Source organism: Anser anser, assembly GCF_964211835.1.
Source record: "Anser anser genome assembly, chromosome: 3".
Taxonomy (NCBI): Eukaryota; Metazoa; Chordata; class Aves; order Anseriformes; family Anatidae; genus Anser; species Anser anser.
Window position 1 is genome coordinate 24,493,374 of NC_139722.1, and position 17,926 is coordinate 24,511,299.

A 17,926-nucleotide genomic window follows, 5' to 3' on the forward strand; every position below is an offset into this window, starting at 1 on the left:
TATTTACTTGTTCAACTTAGCTTACTGCCAGTGTCATGCTGTATTATGTTACTACCATACTTTAAGGATTTTAAGACTCCCAATAGCTGTGTACCAAACATGCAAAGATCTATTCATATGTTTTTGCCTGTATGTTTTGAATTTCTTTGGTTTGTCTGTCTGTATGTGATGATAGTTAATAAAGGGCAAACATGCATAAACAAGGGATCAGCTCTGATCAACTTCAGCTTCTCCAAGCTCAACCTAACATCAGGCTTCCAAAGTCTATTTATACTTTGCTTCAGCATAATACCATGGTTCTGGACATTATTTTTTTTTTCTTGATGTCTCTATCCTTTAAAACAACAACAGTATCAGGTACAACTGTGATGGCTGGCAATCTCTTCAGTGTTTGATCCAGTGTACTTTGGAGGATCTGTGTAGTACTAATTATGTTCAGTAGCATAACCAACCAATGGCCTCTTGATAATGTAGCAACTGTTGCCAGGAGGGCGGTTCATTTAATTCAGTATGCCAGAACTGCTTTTAACACAATAAAAAAGGGGATTTGCAGTGGGATAAATAAACTTCACATTCCTCACACATATGTAGTATCCAGGGGGATGAAGATGAGGGCAATTTTAAATCTTTACATACCCCATTCTCTTCAGAGTACTGGAAGGAACCAGATCTATCTAGCATTTGAGAATGGTTTCGTTTTGTATTCTGACCCATCTTGTGGTTTGTATTGCTTTGCTTGTCTACAGCAAGTGGTGCTTTTGTCTGTCAGCTTGTCCAGCCTCCAAATAGCATTGTCTCTTGTTTTATGGTGTTTTATTGACAGACTGCATTTTCCCACTAGTCTCAGATGGTTTTAGTGTACATCATCATAACTCTGTCATATTTCTCTGCTTATCAGTGTTGCTAGGATTACATTGTGGCTGGCTCGACAATCCATCTGGAATCAAATTGGTCATTGATCTAATATTGCAGTTTATCAGTGATGCTGGGATTACATTCCAGATGACTCTGTATACCAGGTGGAATTGAATTGGCCGTTAATCTAATAGCATCAATGCAAATATGGTGGCTGAATGGCTGGTTACCTCCTTCTGCAGTTTCTGTGTAACGGATGTCTACATTTGCTAGAGTCAAATTGCAGATATCTTCTTCAATGGAGATCTCTGCTGAATCACTGCTTGTATTTTATTTTTTCCTTTTTCCTTTTCTTTCATTTTCAGAAGTCACTTTAGCACAGAAAGTAGTTTTGTTTAAAAAAAAATAATTAAGGTTTTGACTCAATGGCAAGACATTGTTCTGCCCCTTTTTTCCATATGATTTCCCAATGCAAAAATTACAACGAGATAAATCCTTTATTTCATCTAATATTAATAATTCAAAAGTAACTGGCCTGGTAAAGTAAAATCTTAAAACTTGTTGTCAGTGGGAAGAGATAGGTTTTTCAGAAAGCTCTAAGTATTGCTTGTTTGATTTAGGATAAAATGATTCATCCAATAGGAGAACCTGTTTACTTCATTAATTACAGATGACCAGTTCAGACTATGCCTAATTTTTAGGTGGCTAAAATTTGATGTGGTGAATTCTCTGTTCTGTTCCCTTGGTTTCTTTCACTTAACCTATATGTCATAAATTTTATTTGTTGCTCTTGCTGGACAGTTCATTCGTTCTGCTCTGGCAAAGCAGTCTGTGTTTCTCTCAAGAATGCCTTCCATCACCTGGGATCTCTTGTCCCACATGAGAAAACTATTTCTTAGAAAATAGGGTTGGTTTTTTTTGTTTGTTTGTTTTTTAGAGAGTTATCTGTGGATGTCATAGGTCTCAGATCTGTAATATATCTACTCTGTCTTCTGCTTCTTGGTTTCAAGTAAAATCTTCCATCTCTGCAGTCTCATGCTGTCTGGGATCAGTTGTTATCTAATACCTTCATCAGTGGTTTCTCATTATTTCAGGAGACAGTTTCTTATGTTTTTCACCTCCACACAGTAACATAAAAGAACTTTGCTTTCATTTTCTCATTTGTATTCACAATATTGAAATGTTTACACATTTGGGCATACCATATTGCATATAAATTTGTCTTTTCTTTGGAGCTTAGGTTATTGCGTTATCTCTGCTTACTCTATTTCTGAATGCTGCCTTTTCTGTGTATTTGTCTTAATGACCTATTGAGGCTATCAATAAGATAACTTCTACCATGTTCCTAAAGATGAACTAATTCTTTTTTAAGAGAAAGTACTGGAGAGCAATTTAAAATGCAGCTGCCTTTGTAGCCAGTCCCACATGTCCTCTAGACACTTTTCTCCTGAAACTTGTGCTCCCCCATAAGCACGTTACATCCTTCCCTGCCTTATGGGTGAAAAAAAGGCTGTGGCACTCTGTTCCACTTTGGGAGAGAACAGAAGCACAGGTCAAGTAATCTGATGAACCATTCAAGGTGCATTCAAGAGGCAAGAATACAAAGCATAAAAGCAAGGCAGAATGCAGATTTGTCCTGCATAGTTTCTTTTGAAAGAGGAAGCCTTATCAAAACAATGTCATTTAGCTAGTTAGTCCAGTGAATTAGAATTTTGTTTTTCCAAATGAAATGACACTTCCGTCTCTTTAAATATCACTTTTATGTGCTTAATTTCTCCTACAGTAGGAATCCAGAAAGAATAAAGGAAATAAGGCTTTCTCTTCTGTCTTGGTAAATGAACTTAGATCATGCCTTTTTTGCATGTCAAGATAATTTTTTTTGTGTGTCATCTCAGATAGTCTCTTCCTCCAGATGACAGAGCAGTGTCTTTCAGGAATGACACTGAGTCTTTGAAAACTCTGGTGTTACAATAAATAAAAATGGCACACATTGGTTTAAATTCTGTATACTTTAATATTTTTCTCTTCTTTCTTTAAGGTTACTGAGCTCAGAGAAAATATTCTAATTATTAATAGTTCACATTGGCTTTCCCTCTTCTTCAAGTACTTTCCTAACCTTTTCATAAGTGTATTATTGCCCAGCATAAAGTTTTAATATTAGGCAGATAGAAAGAAATATTTATCTTGGTGTCTCATGCCTCATTTATTTTTATTTTTCTATTTTTTGCTGTTCATTCAAAAGTGTTATTTATCTCTACTGTGGGAAACCTTCCCTGTACACCAATGGAAATCATACTTATCACTATTGGGAATCCACCTAATTTTTTAGTTTTTAAATGGTATCTTTAATTCATGTTCAATGATAATATACATTTTATACTGTAGTTTTCAGTTCTCCCTTAAAATGCAAAAGCTTCACAGGGATAATGAGGATAATTCCATCTATGTGAATCTAATAATTCTCTTGTTACCAGGGTTGGTAAATGGGATTTAATGTGATATGAAAAAGATGAAAGTGTGGCTGACTAACAGTTTTCCTTGACTAGGAGACAAGTTAACAGGTAAACTTTTAAAAGACTGGTACCACAGTGGAACACTAAGAATGAAATACTGCTCCAATAACAGTAGAGTTAAAACTCTCAAAAACCACAGTGGTATAAAGATATAAATTTTTAACCAAGCTGATAACTTCGAAAAACGAATATAGTCTAGCCTACATGGGGAACTGGGAAAATGTATCTTTTTTTCATGGATGTGGTCTTCTGTCATCACGCTGACAGCTGAACATCTCTTTCAGTATCCACAAAAGAATCAGCACAGAGGTGGGAACTATCACCTCTACTAAGTCAATGCAAAAAAAAGATGGAATAAATCAGCCTGGGAGTTTGTGAAATTTATCAGTAGATTAAAAGGATTTCCTCAAAGTACAAATGGAAGTTTAAGTCAAGACCGTACTGAAAAGTTAGGATCATCTGTTTCTGGCCATAGCTTCCTCATCCTGTGCTGATGCAAAGCACCTTCTGCCCGATGAAAAGGGAAGACAGGGAAAAAGGAAGGAGAGTTGGGAGAGTTGGGCTTGTCCATTTGCTTCTGGAAAGCCAAACTGCAGTCCTTCCTCACATGCCACCAGCAGTGGAGTGCTCAGACACATCTAATAATTAGAGATTCATTTATTTTGAAGGACACCATCTCATTTACTTGCTATCTTCTTTGTAACACACACTTGAACATAACAGTTCACTGTGGAACAGTGACACAATTCAAATATAACTCCAAAACAAGATGTTGTCCTTAAAAATAGAACTATTTGAAAATAATCCAAGTGATGGAAAGAGATCCAATCTAAATGAATGAAGAGATTTGTACAGCTGCAGCTTCATTGCATGGAAAGGACATCCCCCATATCTCTCTTCCCTCATTAAGCCATCCCTCAGCATATGTTGCTGCTGTATAGTGCCATACAAATACTAAAATAGACAAAGCAAAGCATGCTCGGAGATGTCTTTGAAAAATAAATGGTCATAGGAATCTGCTTAATTAATATGCTTAATGTTGTATGAAGTTGCCACTTAGATCATTGGCCTAATACCTTGGACCACATGTAACTGTTTAACTTAGCAGAAACAAAGCAGAGTCTGATTAACACTTTATTCTTTGTTAAGCTTAGTACACTTCTTTTTTCAGCAAAATATATAGAAAGAAAATGAAAGAAACAATTTATTCTAATGGCAATTCTAGATAGGTGAATTCCCCTGAATTTCTTCTCTTAAGGCAGATATTTTGCTTTAAGAGGATTCCACTCTTTTATTTTAAAATGAAAACCATTTGAAACTGAAATAAATTAACATTGGCATATGAACAGCTTGAGGAACAACAACAAACCAAATGAAAAAGAACAAGGTGGCCTGCTATGTGAAAGGAGAGAAAAATCAAGAAATCCATTTGCAGAAGTAAAAGCATTAAAGGCACCAAAATAATCAGGCTAATGGAAAAAAAAAATCAGATGAATGTAGCATTAGTGGACGACGAGGATGTAATTCACAAGTAAGATGAAATTGTTAAGAGTCCGGATCAATATACATAAACTCTAACATCACAAAGAAGGCTAACATCAAAATATTGAATATGCCAAAAGAAACAGAAAACTGTCATGAAAAAAAAAAAAAAGGAAAAAAGAAAAAATAGATGGAGGAGTTAACAAAACCGGAGAGGATATTGTTAATGAGAAGCCATAGTGAGGAAAAAAAGCAACAACACCACTGTTATTGTGAAAAGAAATGTGTTACAAATGATTTTTTTTTCTTAGTTCAAAATGCACAAATTACAGCATTTTCTTTTGAGAGGAAAGTCACTGGAGAAATTGAAAGGAGTTATTTCTGTGTTTGCATTTTGACTATTCCATTCAAACCAGTAAGCTGGCAGCAGCCATCAGCTACTCTTAAATCTGCCTAGCTCTCTGGGTAAAGCACACATATGGTGAGGAAGGATGGCCAGGGCCATTTGCACTGCCAGTGCCTATGCTGGGGTACTGCACCTTGGGAATGCAAGGATGTCACGGACAAGAAGCAACGGTTTGGCATGATGAGGGAACCATCTCCATACCCAGGCCATTAGAAAGAGAAAGAAGACAAATACAAGTGGAAAATATTCGTGGTGTGAAAACAATATAATGGACCAGCTTGTTACTTCAAATTTTAAAACAGCATTTGTATGGTCTGATCATTTCAGTGAATGATTAATTGTGATGTTTATACTGGTTGTTCATTTCAGCCCTGGGATAAGTGGGCACAGCTCACAGGTTTAGTGTATACCAGTTTCCTTTTCTTAGCTACCTAGTGAACAAATATGTGATTACTTTACAGTGTTTATTTCTATATATTCCACACAAACTGAAGCATCAGAACAATCAAGTTTTGGCAGAGATCAGAATTAACTTAAATGAGTTCCCCTGGAGAAATCTGGTAACTGCTGTCTTAAAATAAAACAGATTTTTTTTTTTTTTAAATAAAAAAAATCTGTTTTCAAAAATTGCAATAGTCCTATGTTCAGGGTAACGTAGGCACTGGATACTCACAGTTTATTCAGTTGATGTCAGTGCGGGCTGGGAACACTCAGTACCACTGTCTGGCACCGCTGTGAACACAGCTCTCTCAACAAACTGATGCTATGAGGAGTTAATGATTTCTCTTTGTGACCGGTGAACTGTACCCCACTGTCTCTATAGCAATAATTCACACTCCCCTCACATGTTCAAAGCTACTGTACATATCTATACCATATAACTATTTCGTATATGTATTTATTGCTATAGACTTTAAATTTAAATAATTTACTAGATTAGACTGAGGAAAAAAAAAAAAAGGCAGAAAGGCAATCTAGTGAAGAATTAACTGTCTGTTCCCTATCATTACACTACATATAGCCACTTTGATGACTTGTTTCATTTATTTACATCTCCCTACCTGACATTAGAGGACTGTATATAGCTTAAGTGTTTTGTTCTCCTGAGAGAGTATGCCCACCTCCACTGGAGAAGTTCATTTTGGGATTTAATAATCTTGGGAAGAGAAGGTTCCTGCAAAGAGGACAGAGACAGGTTCTTTTCCATGGTGCCCAGTGACATGAAAACAGGCAATGGGCACAAACTGGGACACAGGAGGTTTCGTTTGCACATCAGAAAGCACTTCTTTACTGTGTGGGTAGTGCAGCACTGGCACAGGCTGCCCAGAGAGGCTGCAGAATCTCCTCCTCGGAGATCTTCAGAAGCTGCCTGGACATGGGCCTGGGCAATGTGCTCTGGGTATCCCTGCTTGAACAGGTGTTTGGACCAGATGCCTACAGAGGTCCTTTCCAATCTCAACCATTCGATGATTCTGTGATGTCTGAGTGCTCTATTTCCTTTATTAATTTTCTGTGCAATATGTGTATCTCTTCCATGCGTCCTAATATTATGTTCAACACTACACCATAGCATTTTGTAGCTGTGTATGATGTAGTAAAGAAATAGATGATCTAGAATATGAATGATCATGACCTAGAATATGTTCCCCAGGTTTTGAGTGGTAAATAAAGTGAAAAACACATCTTACCATATTAAACTTGCTGAGAAGAATGAATATAAAACTCATATAAATTGAGTATGGTGCCAAAATTTCTTTACACTAGTTGGTAGTTGAGGTTCTCTGTGTTATTCTTCCTCCTTAGGAAAAAAAAAAAAAAAAAAAAAGGACTTCAGTTGAGTATTTTCAAAAAAACCCACAGATTTCCTAGCAGTTTGAATATCATAATAGAAGTTTACAGGAATTTTGTGACAATGCAACTTTTGCTTAGAGGAGCAGAGTGAAAAATAAACTAAAAAGAAATAATATAGTCTCAGGGGTATTGTTTTACATGGGAAAAATGGAAGCAAAGCTAATTTCAGTTACAGGTAGGTGAACAAACTTTCTTTACAAGTAAAGATCCGTTAGGCACACTTCTAGTGCTACCTGACAGCCTGTCAAGCCTTTGTCCTACCTTGCCTTTTTTAGGTGTTGTTAGGTGTCTGTCTCTCCATGTCCTCTTTAAGTAGGTCAAACTTCGTCCTAGGTCAATGATTCTCAGGTACCATAATTTATGTATTTCTAAATGATTTGTCATTTCTGAAGTTCTGTTAACTGTCCATATGGTAATCCCCAAATCAAATTTATCCAGTAATCACTGACTCTAAAATAAATCGCTAAAATCAAGGTTTCCAAAAAAGTCAAGAAGCAATGGCTCAGGAAATGTTCTTTCTGCTGTTACCTACTACATCTGCCTGGCTGTAATTACTTGACTGTTATTTCCCAGAATTGCATGAATTTGTATTTTTTTTGTTGTTGTTTGTTTCTTTAACCACTGACTTTATCCTTTTTTTTTTTTTCTACACGGACCCTCATTTAAAATGGTTTAAACCAGTATATGCTTATTTTTTATGTAACATGCACCAACATCAACAACTGTTCAGATGCTGTTAGTTACTAAGGAGAAGATAGTCAAAGCATGATGATTTCAAATGCAAGCTGAGTGCTTATGTAATATTTGTGCTTATAAAAACCACTCCCCAAATCTGTTGATACTGACTCACTTATTTTCTGTGGTACTCTGACTTTAAAATAATTATAAAAATGTGATTGAGTTAATGCAATGCATAATGAAAGGCATAAATTGCAGAAACCAAAGTCAATTTGTTATTTCATATTTAGATATTTCTTTCTTAGGATATTCAAATCTGAAAGAAATAACTCCATCTATTGGGCTGTTTAAATACGCCACATGGTGGAGTATGATGTCCTTAAAGTTATTACAGTGTAAATTAAGCAGAATAAGTGCAAGGTATAAACATTTCTTACAATGTAAATTAAGTGAGATAGGTGCAAGATGCAAAAAGGAAAGTTGACAGGTAAGATATTGTAGCCTACTTCATGCTACCAATTTAATCCATTTTAGGTAGGTAAAGAAAAAATAAATGCCTGGATTGAAGATGCTGCTAAGCTAAAGGAGATAAGACTAACGATAGTAATCAGTAAAATTTATTAAAACCAGTCTTTCTTTTTTTCTTCTTCTGCTGCTGTTACAGAGACTTGAAAGCTATGAAGAAAATAGCAAAACTTAGCAACATATTCAAATGATGTATACAGAAACCCACTTGTACACCTGGTTGAGTATATTGCACTTAAACGCTGGCTTTGCTCAGCATATGGATGTCCTCCTGGAAATCTTAGTTGCCATAGACAAGAGCAAAGTACTGAAGCAACTCTACAAATGATTTCTGTACTTGCCGAGTGAAGAGATGAATGGAAAGAGCAGAACATCCAGAAAACTGAGGAGTGGAAAATGAGAGTGATTCAGGCACAGTGAAAAACGCTAGCTAATACTGAGGAATCAGGTTGAAAAGCTGGAAGGTTAGAAAATATTTTTTTTATTTTTTTCAACACTGTCTCATCCTTAATCCACAAAACATAAAAGTTGTATACTTGAGTTCATTATGCAAAAACAATACAAAATGAAACAAAAAACAAAAACCAAAGCCAACCAAACAACTAAAAAACAAGTGTGTACAACTTGTGAAATCATATAGGAAATCAGAGGCAGACAAAGATCAGATGATAAAAATAAAATCTTTCAGCTACGATCTCTGCTCTATTTCTTGCAGATATTCTACTGTTTACATATCAGGGTGATTCTGCTATATGTATTTGTCCATGTCTCTAGTGTCCAGGTTTCTAATGTTTACTTTTATTTTTTTTTTAATTCTCATTTTCAGAAAGGAAACCTAAACGAGCAGTAATGCTGTTAGAGAAGGTGATGTTTTCATGTAAGTATCTCAAGATATTTTTAGCAAGAGACACAGTATCAACTGTATAGACTACAACACTGAATGGGGAACTTCTCTTTCAATAAGCTCAACACAGATGTTATTCTACTAATAGTTGAAGGAAAAACAAAACAAAACAAAACTGAAGTTTGCAAAAGACTTTAGAGAAACATTAAAGTATTGAGGGGTGAATGTGTGGGGATGATTTGAAAGGAGGTATCCTAAGGATCAATTGGTCTGAATTTGTCTAAAGGCTCAAAAGTAGCCATATGATATGTTTTTCCTTCCTTCCTTCCTTCCTTCCTTCCTTCTTTCGTTCTTTTTTCTTTCTTTTTCTTTCTTTCTTTTTCTTTCTTTCTTTCTTTTTCTTTCTTTCTTTCTTTCTTTCTTTCTTTCTTTCTTATTTGTTCATTATTTCATTTGTTCTTTCTCTCTTTCTCTTTTTCCTTCTTTCTTTTTCTTTTTCTTTTTTTTTTTTTTTTTTCCTGGACGGCTTTTCTTTGTGTGTGAGATGTAATCATGCTTCCGGGTTATTTTATTTATTTGTTTATTTTCATTGATAATGGTTAATAAGACCTGGTTTTATACAAACAAGTTGATGAAAATCTGATGTCTGGGTTCAAAACAGTACTTAGTTGTTTGATTTTAGTGAATATTCATGCTTTTTAGTGAATTTTCATGCTTTTAGTGAATATTCGTTCTTTTTGTCAAGAAGACTGTATGACTGAATTGTAAAAATGCTCTCTTAAACAGTTCAACAGGGAGTGATTTGAAGTCTAGGTTGGCATGCCTGACTAGCTGATAGTTTGTAAGTACTGTGTAGAAGTTGTTACAAGAATGTTGTGCAGAGCCAAAAGCAAAGGTGATAATTTTGTGGTCTAGATTTGCAAATACTTGTAAAACAGATTTTCACAACAGCTGGAATCTCATATAAATCATGAGTACAGTCCTCCTCCTGCAAATCAGGATGGAAAGATGCTTTAAGGCATCTTGAAGTAGCAACTCTCATGCAGAATTCTAGTAAGATTCAATGCATACCACATGTTATAAGGAGAATTTCTCAAATACTCTTTGCAACTCAAGTTATCTATTTTTCTGTCTTAGAAATATATCATATTGGGGCCTTTTTACTAATCTGTGTTCTGGAAAAATGTAGGTTATTGTGGGAAACAGTGTGATTTTCTACAGTAATTCAGCAGACCTTGCGTGGACTTCTGCAGTTCTAAGTTGAAGGCAACTGTACCTGCCATGTGTTCCTTATATTTCTCATCATACACATGTAGCAGTTAATTTCACACTAAAGATTGGCAATTATGTTGATCTGAAGACATTCATTTATTTACTACTTGTATATATTCAAGTCAATTGAAAAAGAAGGAAAGCCTCTATTTTGATGTTAAGAGCAGAGTATAGAGTTGCTAAAAAGTATTTGCATATTTTCCCTAGAGGGGTTCTAACACAGTAGTTTTCATGGCTTATGTCAGCATGATACGTGCACAACAATTGGGAAAATGCTGTCAATTCCCTTGCTTCAGAAGATTCATCTGACAGATCTGAAGCATGAGGAAGCTTAAACACCTTTTCAGAGATGGCAAAAATCAAAGGGGAAATCAATGCAACACTTTGTTTTGTACTTTCAAATCTTGAGAAAGTGCTTATTATTCAGGAAAGAAAAAAAAAAAAAAAAAGAAAAAGAAGCAATTCCCCTGACCCACAAAGCATCTTGAGCAAAATAAACAGAAATATGGAGGCAAATTATTGTTTTCTTGATGATGAAGAAACTGTAAAGGCAGTATAATTTAAAGAATATAATGTAGTAGAAATGAGTAATTTCTGCTCAGTTTCAGAGACAGATGTGATATAACCAGACCTAAAAATATTTCAGGAAAGCTGTTTGGAGACTGGTTTTTGTGTTGCAGTAGAAAGTACTGGGTGTGAGAGAAAATTCTATTGTCAAAAGACTTGAGTCACATAAACGCCTAATAAAGATATGTCAATGTGATGTCAGAATATTATAAACAAGTTTAATCTCTACACAACCAAAGGTATGGAAAAGAGAAGTCATTTACCATTGAAAATATAAACAGCATCCATTTGCAAAGCTTAGTAACCTGGCTTTATGCACCATATCTATGTCTCTTATACCCTTAAGCATTGCACATTCATTTAGCTCTTTTTAGAAAAAAAAATGAGGCAAAAGAAATATTTCAGTTTGAACATGAACATCTGAATTTGTTTTACTTCAGTAAAGACAACTGTGAAAATTACAAAAGTAATGCTTCTGGTTATCACAGAGCCAAGAGTCTGATGAAACTGATTTCAGTAAAGATTTGGTGAATTCCACTGTTTATATTTTTTTAAATATTTTTTGCTCTTACAAATCTTACAACTTTATTTTGAGGCTGAAATACGTAAATGTGTATGAAAACTGTAATTAAAATGTAACTTTTTTTTCTGTGCAAGATGTGCAGATAGACTTATAGATAGGGAACAGTATGATGCAAAGATGCAAAGCATGAGAACTGATGAAAAATTATCAGCAGTAATAAATGTCTGCATGAATAGCCCCAAATAAATGTCAATTTTAGATGTCAATTTTCATTAAAACTAAAGCCGAATGCTAGATATGATTGACAACTTCTATTATCAGTTCTAAAAATTCACATAACTTTATTTGATAGTCATCAGTATGAAAAGTAATGCATATCATGTTATTATGTGCATCTGAAATGCCATTCAAGGAGGTAATTCACTGACTCCCGGTATGGACCCATGTGTTAGAGACACACTCTCCCTCTTGTATTAAAGCATTACAAACCCGAATGAAGATATTTTCACAAGTGTGAAATTATTCTGTCTTCCAGTTCATATTTGGAACAACAGCAAGTGAAAAACGTTGAGTGACTAGCTGCTCATATTCACATACGAAGGCCAAGATAATTTCTTTGAGAAAGTTCCCAGAACTGATGCAGTGCTGTAATGGCAAGCCCCCACTTCCTTTTAAAAGCATTTCCAACGACAGCTTTGTGTTCTGCTACCACCAGTAGCACCAAAATACACCAGAGAAGTGTTTGAAAATACTGTATGTAATTCAAAGGAGCAAAGGAACGATCCACCATTGCTCCCTGACTCTTTCCAACCTAACATGATTTGAAGCATGCTCTTTTCTGACCCTGCTATCCATCAGATTTAATTTTATGATGAGGAAAAATTAATTGCAAAAAGGTTGAGTGAGCCTTTGTAACAATAAGGGAAGATTTCAAGCAGTTTTAATTGGTTCCAGAGGCACTTGTCACACAGTTTGACTGTTGTGCCTGACATGTAGCCTCACTAAAGAATTCTCTGTCATGACTTACTGAAGGGGTTAAAAAGCCATTGTTGCCATTACGGATAGTATCACTGCAGAGATGAACAATGAAAGAGCATCATGGAGAACAGAAGAGCACTTTAGTCCCAAATGCCAACTGCTAATGAACAACTCTAAGAGCATAACATTATCCCTTCCTTTCTGTATTTCATTAGAGGCACTCTCAGAAGACTAAAAGGGGAAAGAGTTTAAAGAACTTGTGACTTGGTTATGTTTAAAAAAAAAAAAAAGTAAAATTATGGCTGATTCTCTGTCCTGCTTACATTCATAATTAAATCTTTCCTTAAGGCACAGTTGGAGGAAGTAAGAGTGAGAATTACCATGAATAAATATTATTAAGAAATTCGTTAGGAATTCATCCTGTTTTAAATTCATTTCTGACGTGTTTATGCTCCTGTTTTTTAAAGAGGATTCTAGTTTATCTCAAGTTCAGACATTCCTTAAATTTCAAGGGAATCTTGTAAAATACTAACAAAAAGGGCATTTTGAAGTAGCCAGTGTGATGGTTTGCATTAAAAAAAAAAAATCATACCAGCTAGGGACATACTACTGAATCCTGTGCTTTTCACCAACCAAAAATTATATATATATATGTTGAAGTTTTGAAAATAACTGAGAAAAATGAGAGGTATTCAAATGCAAGTCTGTAAGAGGCAAGAGAGCAAGAGACAGGGCACTAATTTTCCTCTATGATTTTTTTCAAATATGGTGTGGCTCCAGGACAAATGTGAGGAGGGACTTCTCCCTCTGTTTAGAGCTGTTAGAGCTGGTCCAGAGGAAGGCCACAAAGATGATCAAGGGGCTGAAGCACCTCTCCTATGAAGACAAGCTGAGAAAGCTAGGGCTGTTCAGCTTCCAGAAGAGAAGGCTTCGGGGTGACCTCATCACAGACTTTCAATAATTAAAGGGGTCTTATAAAAAGGATGGAGGTCTCTTTACTCAGGTAGATAATGATAGGACAAGGGGAAATGGTTTTAAACTAAAAGAGGGGAGATTTAGATCAGAGGTTAAAAGGAAATTTTTCACTCAGAGGATAGTGAGGCTCTGGAACAGATTGCCCAGAGAAGTTGTGGATGCCCCATCCCTGGAGGTGTTCAAGACGAGGTTAGATGAGGCCCTGAGTAACCTGATCTAGTGGGTGGCGTCCCTGCCTGTGGCAGAGGGGTTGAAACTAGGTGAGGTCCCTGAGGTCTTTGAGGTCCCTTCCAATCCAGGCCATTCTATGATTCTGCGATTCTATGACATGAATTTTGCAGTTAATCTTGAAGCTTAATAACCTGTCTCCACTCACCATCTAAAAACCTATAAATGTCTGGCTTTAGCAAGGTCTATGAGAGAACCCAAATTAGAGGCTTCCTTGTGCAATCAATGAAGTGATATAGGTCTTTGGCAGGGACCTACCATTGGATGTTATACTCAAATATTTGAACTCCTTAAAACTGAAGAGTTAAAACTCTCAGTTCACACAAGAAACACAAGTTCTTCTCCTAAGGATGAAGGTTTTCAAAGAAGCTTTTGGTTTGCTTGGTTTTTGGACGGAGAACCCTTACAGTATACACCTTTTTGTAATAGCCCACTGGTTCACATGATGCAGTTTGGCATCAGAGAGTGGTATTCTCCAAGTAATCTTTTTGTTCCTATGTGGAAGAAATAAGAGGAACTCATAAAATTATTAGGAATACCCTCTTGAAATTGTTTCACATAAAATGACATTTCAACAAATTAGAAAGTTTTAAGACAATTTATGTCAAGGAAAATCTTAAATGAAAATTATTGTGGTGTTCCCTTCTGCAAAAGATTGGAATAGTTTGTATATAGTTTTATGGTTAATATGGCAATAAATACTATAAATGTCACCTGTTGTCTATCGAATACAAGATTAAGCATCTGTTTTCCACACTTATGCATCATTAATGTGAACTGTTCATAACACAAGCCAAGTAAATATTTTTTAAGTCAAGGATTAAATCAAGGTTTTAATAATCTCTGTGCTCCTGTATCTACTTTACAGCTAATTTAACAATATTCTACTCATTTAAAAATTGTATCCCTCTGTTCATTCTCATGGTGGTTTTACCCTGCTGGGCAGCTGAACTCTACTACAGCAGCTCTCTCACTTCCCCTTCTCAAAGAAAAATGGGAAGGGGTCCATCTGTCAGGAGGTGTCCATCCATCAGGAGCAAACTGCTCCAGCACAGGTCCCCCACGGGCAGCAGCTCCCCCCAGACCCCCTGCTCCTGCGTGGGCTCCTCTCCACGGGCTGCAGCTCCGGCCCGGGGCCTGCTCCTGCGGGGGCTCTCCATGGGCCGCAGCCTCCTCCAGGCCACATCCACCTGCTCCACCGGGGGCTCCTCCACGGGCTGCAGCGTGGAGATCTGCTCCGTGTGGGACCCATGGGCTGCAGGGGGACAGCCTGCTCCACCAGGGGCCTCTCCACATGCCGCAGGGGAACTTCTGCTCCATGCCTGGAGCACCTCCTGCCCTCCTTCTGCACTGACCTTGGGGTCTGCAGGGCTGCTTCTCTCTCATTTTTCACTCCTCTCTCCCAGCAGCAGTTGCACAGCAGTTCTTTCCCCTTCTTCAATCTGCTCTCCCAGAGGCCCAGCCAGAGTCTCTTGTCCATGGCTCGGCTCTGGCCAGCAGCAGGTCCCTTTTGGAGCCGGCTGGAGCTGGCTCTCATCTGACATGGGGCGGCTGCTGGGCTCTGCTCACAGAGGCCACCCCTGCAGCCCCCTGCTACCGAGCCCTTGCCACATAAATCCAATACAATTCTACAGTTATTTGAAGGAAAGTCACCTACACTGCCTAGCTGCTATCTGCAGTGTAGGTATTAGGCTTTTATTGTTCTTCAAATCCAACTGAATTTAATAGCTAATTTAGCATTTGAAGTGTTGGGATTTCTGCAGAAATTTTTAATACTCTTCTCTGCTTAGAGCAGCTCTCTAACACTCAGCCAAGATTTTCTGAAGCGAGTGATTTATCCTAAGTTGTGACTGCACTCCGGGGAAGTTTCTCAACAGTTTTCTTCCCCTAAAAATTCCAATTTTTTGTCCTCCTGATGCAATTCTTACACCCCTAGCAATGATGAGATTTCTGGTGTTGGCTCACCACCAGTGCTCTAACTTCCAGGACAACTCATTCTTTATAGGGGAGGTCTTAAATAGCAAATATATTAAAAATCAAAGTTACGTGACCTTGTTAGTTCTTTCTCTACATCTAGACTTCTAGACTTTCTAGACTTCTTTCTCTACATCTTCACTACATACAATATGAGAGAGAGAGAGAAGGCCAGAGTGCCCTCTCAAATAAATTGGACTTTACATCTCACTTTTAATGCTTATAAAGTTTCAACTTTTCACTCTGATTAAACTTTACGGTTCATTTAACAGTATAACTAAAATTAGTTCCCATGTTTCTACCCATTCCTCAACAGTTTGCTCTATACTATAACTGTGTACCCTTTTCACTTTTATTTTCCCATGATCTATTTAATTTTTGTAGTTTTTCTTCCCCCACCTTATACTGTTTTTGCCTTTCTGTTCAGTCACTCCAGATTTTCTTCCTATCTGGAAATAACATATCCTTAAATTTTCTTCTGCCTCCTTATGCTCCACTTTAGTGATAATACCCTGCTAATCCCTTTCTCTCAACTTCAACACCCACAGAATCCACCTTCAGAAAAAAAAAAAATCAGTTCTTCATTCCTTTCCCATAACTTTAAAATTCCTCTTCTGCTAAGTTTGTAATCTTTCATGATCTTTTTTCATTTTCTTTCTTTTATCTTCTTGCTTTCCATGAAACCTTAACTTTTCTACCAACTCTTTGTCAACGATGTACTTAACCTGTGTGTCCCCTCGCTCATTTGGTCTTGGTAGAACCATGGTGTAGCCCATCACATCCAGACTCTTCTAAACATTTACTTTCATACCAAATAATCTCACCTCCTTTCTTCTGCAATTTTGATTCTTTCTCTTCCTCACTTTTTAGATATATCATCACTGGTTTCAGGTGTCTTCATAACATATCCATTCATGTTTGTTGTCTCCCTTTCCTTAGCAATGAACCAGAGCTGGATGTAGATGAGCTCTTTGTCTTTGATGTGGCCACTCTCTCTGAGAGGAGGATTTTTTTCTCAGTTATCCCTCTCTCTCTTTTTCCCTCAATCATCACAGTCCCAGAGCCACTTACTTTGCCATCCTTCCTCTCTACTCTGATCAATCTGGGAGTCCTCTAGTGCTCTTTCTTTTGCTGATGGTTGTGTTGGCAAGAACCAGGCAATTCACTCTATTTTATTCCTTCCCTCCACAAGTCTACTATGCTGTGAGAGAAGATAAAATTAGTGTAAAGCCAGCATTAGCCCCCTCAAGGAATCCTTTGAATGCTCTTCATTTCAGCTGCTCAAAACAGTCTGATGAGGCAATGAAACTTAGCTGGTGGTGATGCGAATTAGCACTTTTTTGTCTGGCAGTTGGAACCTTGAGGAAGGTACTAAACAAGATATTGGCTACTTTGCTTAATTGGCATCCCATTTAAGAAGTTACAGGAATTCAAGAGGAACATGAAAAGCAGCTTACATTTACAGCATTGTGTTGAAATGACTTTAGCTGTGAGGTGTTCCCTTATTGAGTAATGAACATCAAAGAAACATGGAAAAATAAGCAAATTCTTCAGCATAATTGTGTAACAAAGACCTAAAATATTTACTAAGGTAAATGATTTACTCCTTTAATGTCTAAATCTTCCTTTAACTTCTGCTTCAGGTTATTCTTTCTAATGCAAATAATTCCAGCAATAAAAAAGAGAGTTTACCCTGATAAGATGAAAAATACAACTTTATTATTGAAATGAATGCATCACTTAGAATGACTTCTCAGTAGTGTGCTGAGCAACTGTAGCTGCAGTAGAGAAAGATCCTGCTACCTCACTCTGCCAACTGTAGGTGGACAGAAGGGGTGTTGATCTGATTGCATGAACTGAGCTCTCAGGGAAGGATTAAAGTTCCTAGCCCTCTGACATTAACTTGCAGACATCTCAAGGAACCTCAGGTTCTGTGGCACCAACTGCTGATCCTTGGGGAGCAAGACTCAAGTCTTGGCTAGGTGTTACATGTTGGTATGTAGTTAATGAGCCATAATGCTTTTCAAGACATAATGTTACACAAAATGCATTTTGGTGAGCACAGCAAGGATTTTATGTGTAAGAACAATATGCAATTTAAAAAAGCTAGACTGGAATTGTCCTTCATTTGTATAAGTCTACTTAAACTCTTCATTCTGAGTATAGTAATCTTGGAGGTCCTTTCCAACCTTAATGATTCTATGATTCTTTTTGTTGTGTTCAGTGAGTGCAGCTGTCTTAAATGGGTAAAAACA

The 17,926-nt window shown here is 36.9% G+C and overlaps 1 protein-coding gene across 9 annotated transcripts in view; it reads left to right on the forward strand.

Moving 5' to 3' along the window:
* Window positions 1–17,926, forward strand: part of LOC310897338 (uncharacterized protein) — a 103,330-nt gene that overhangs the window by 43,619 nt on the left and 41,785 nt on the right. For all 9 annotated transcript variants that reach the window (XM_083830825.1, XM_083830817.1, XM_083830819.1 and 6 more), the window contains exon 5: window positions 9,137–9,187. In XM_083830825.1, coding sequence (XP_083686951.1) covers window positions 9,137–9,187 — 51 coding nt within the window. The remainder of the gene's footprint in view (window positions 1–9,136; window positions 9,188–17,926) is intronic.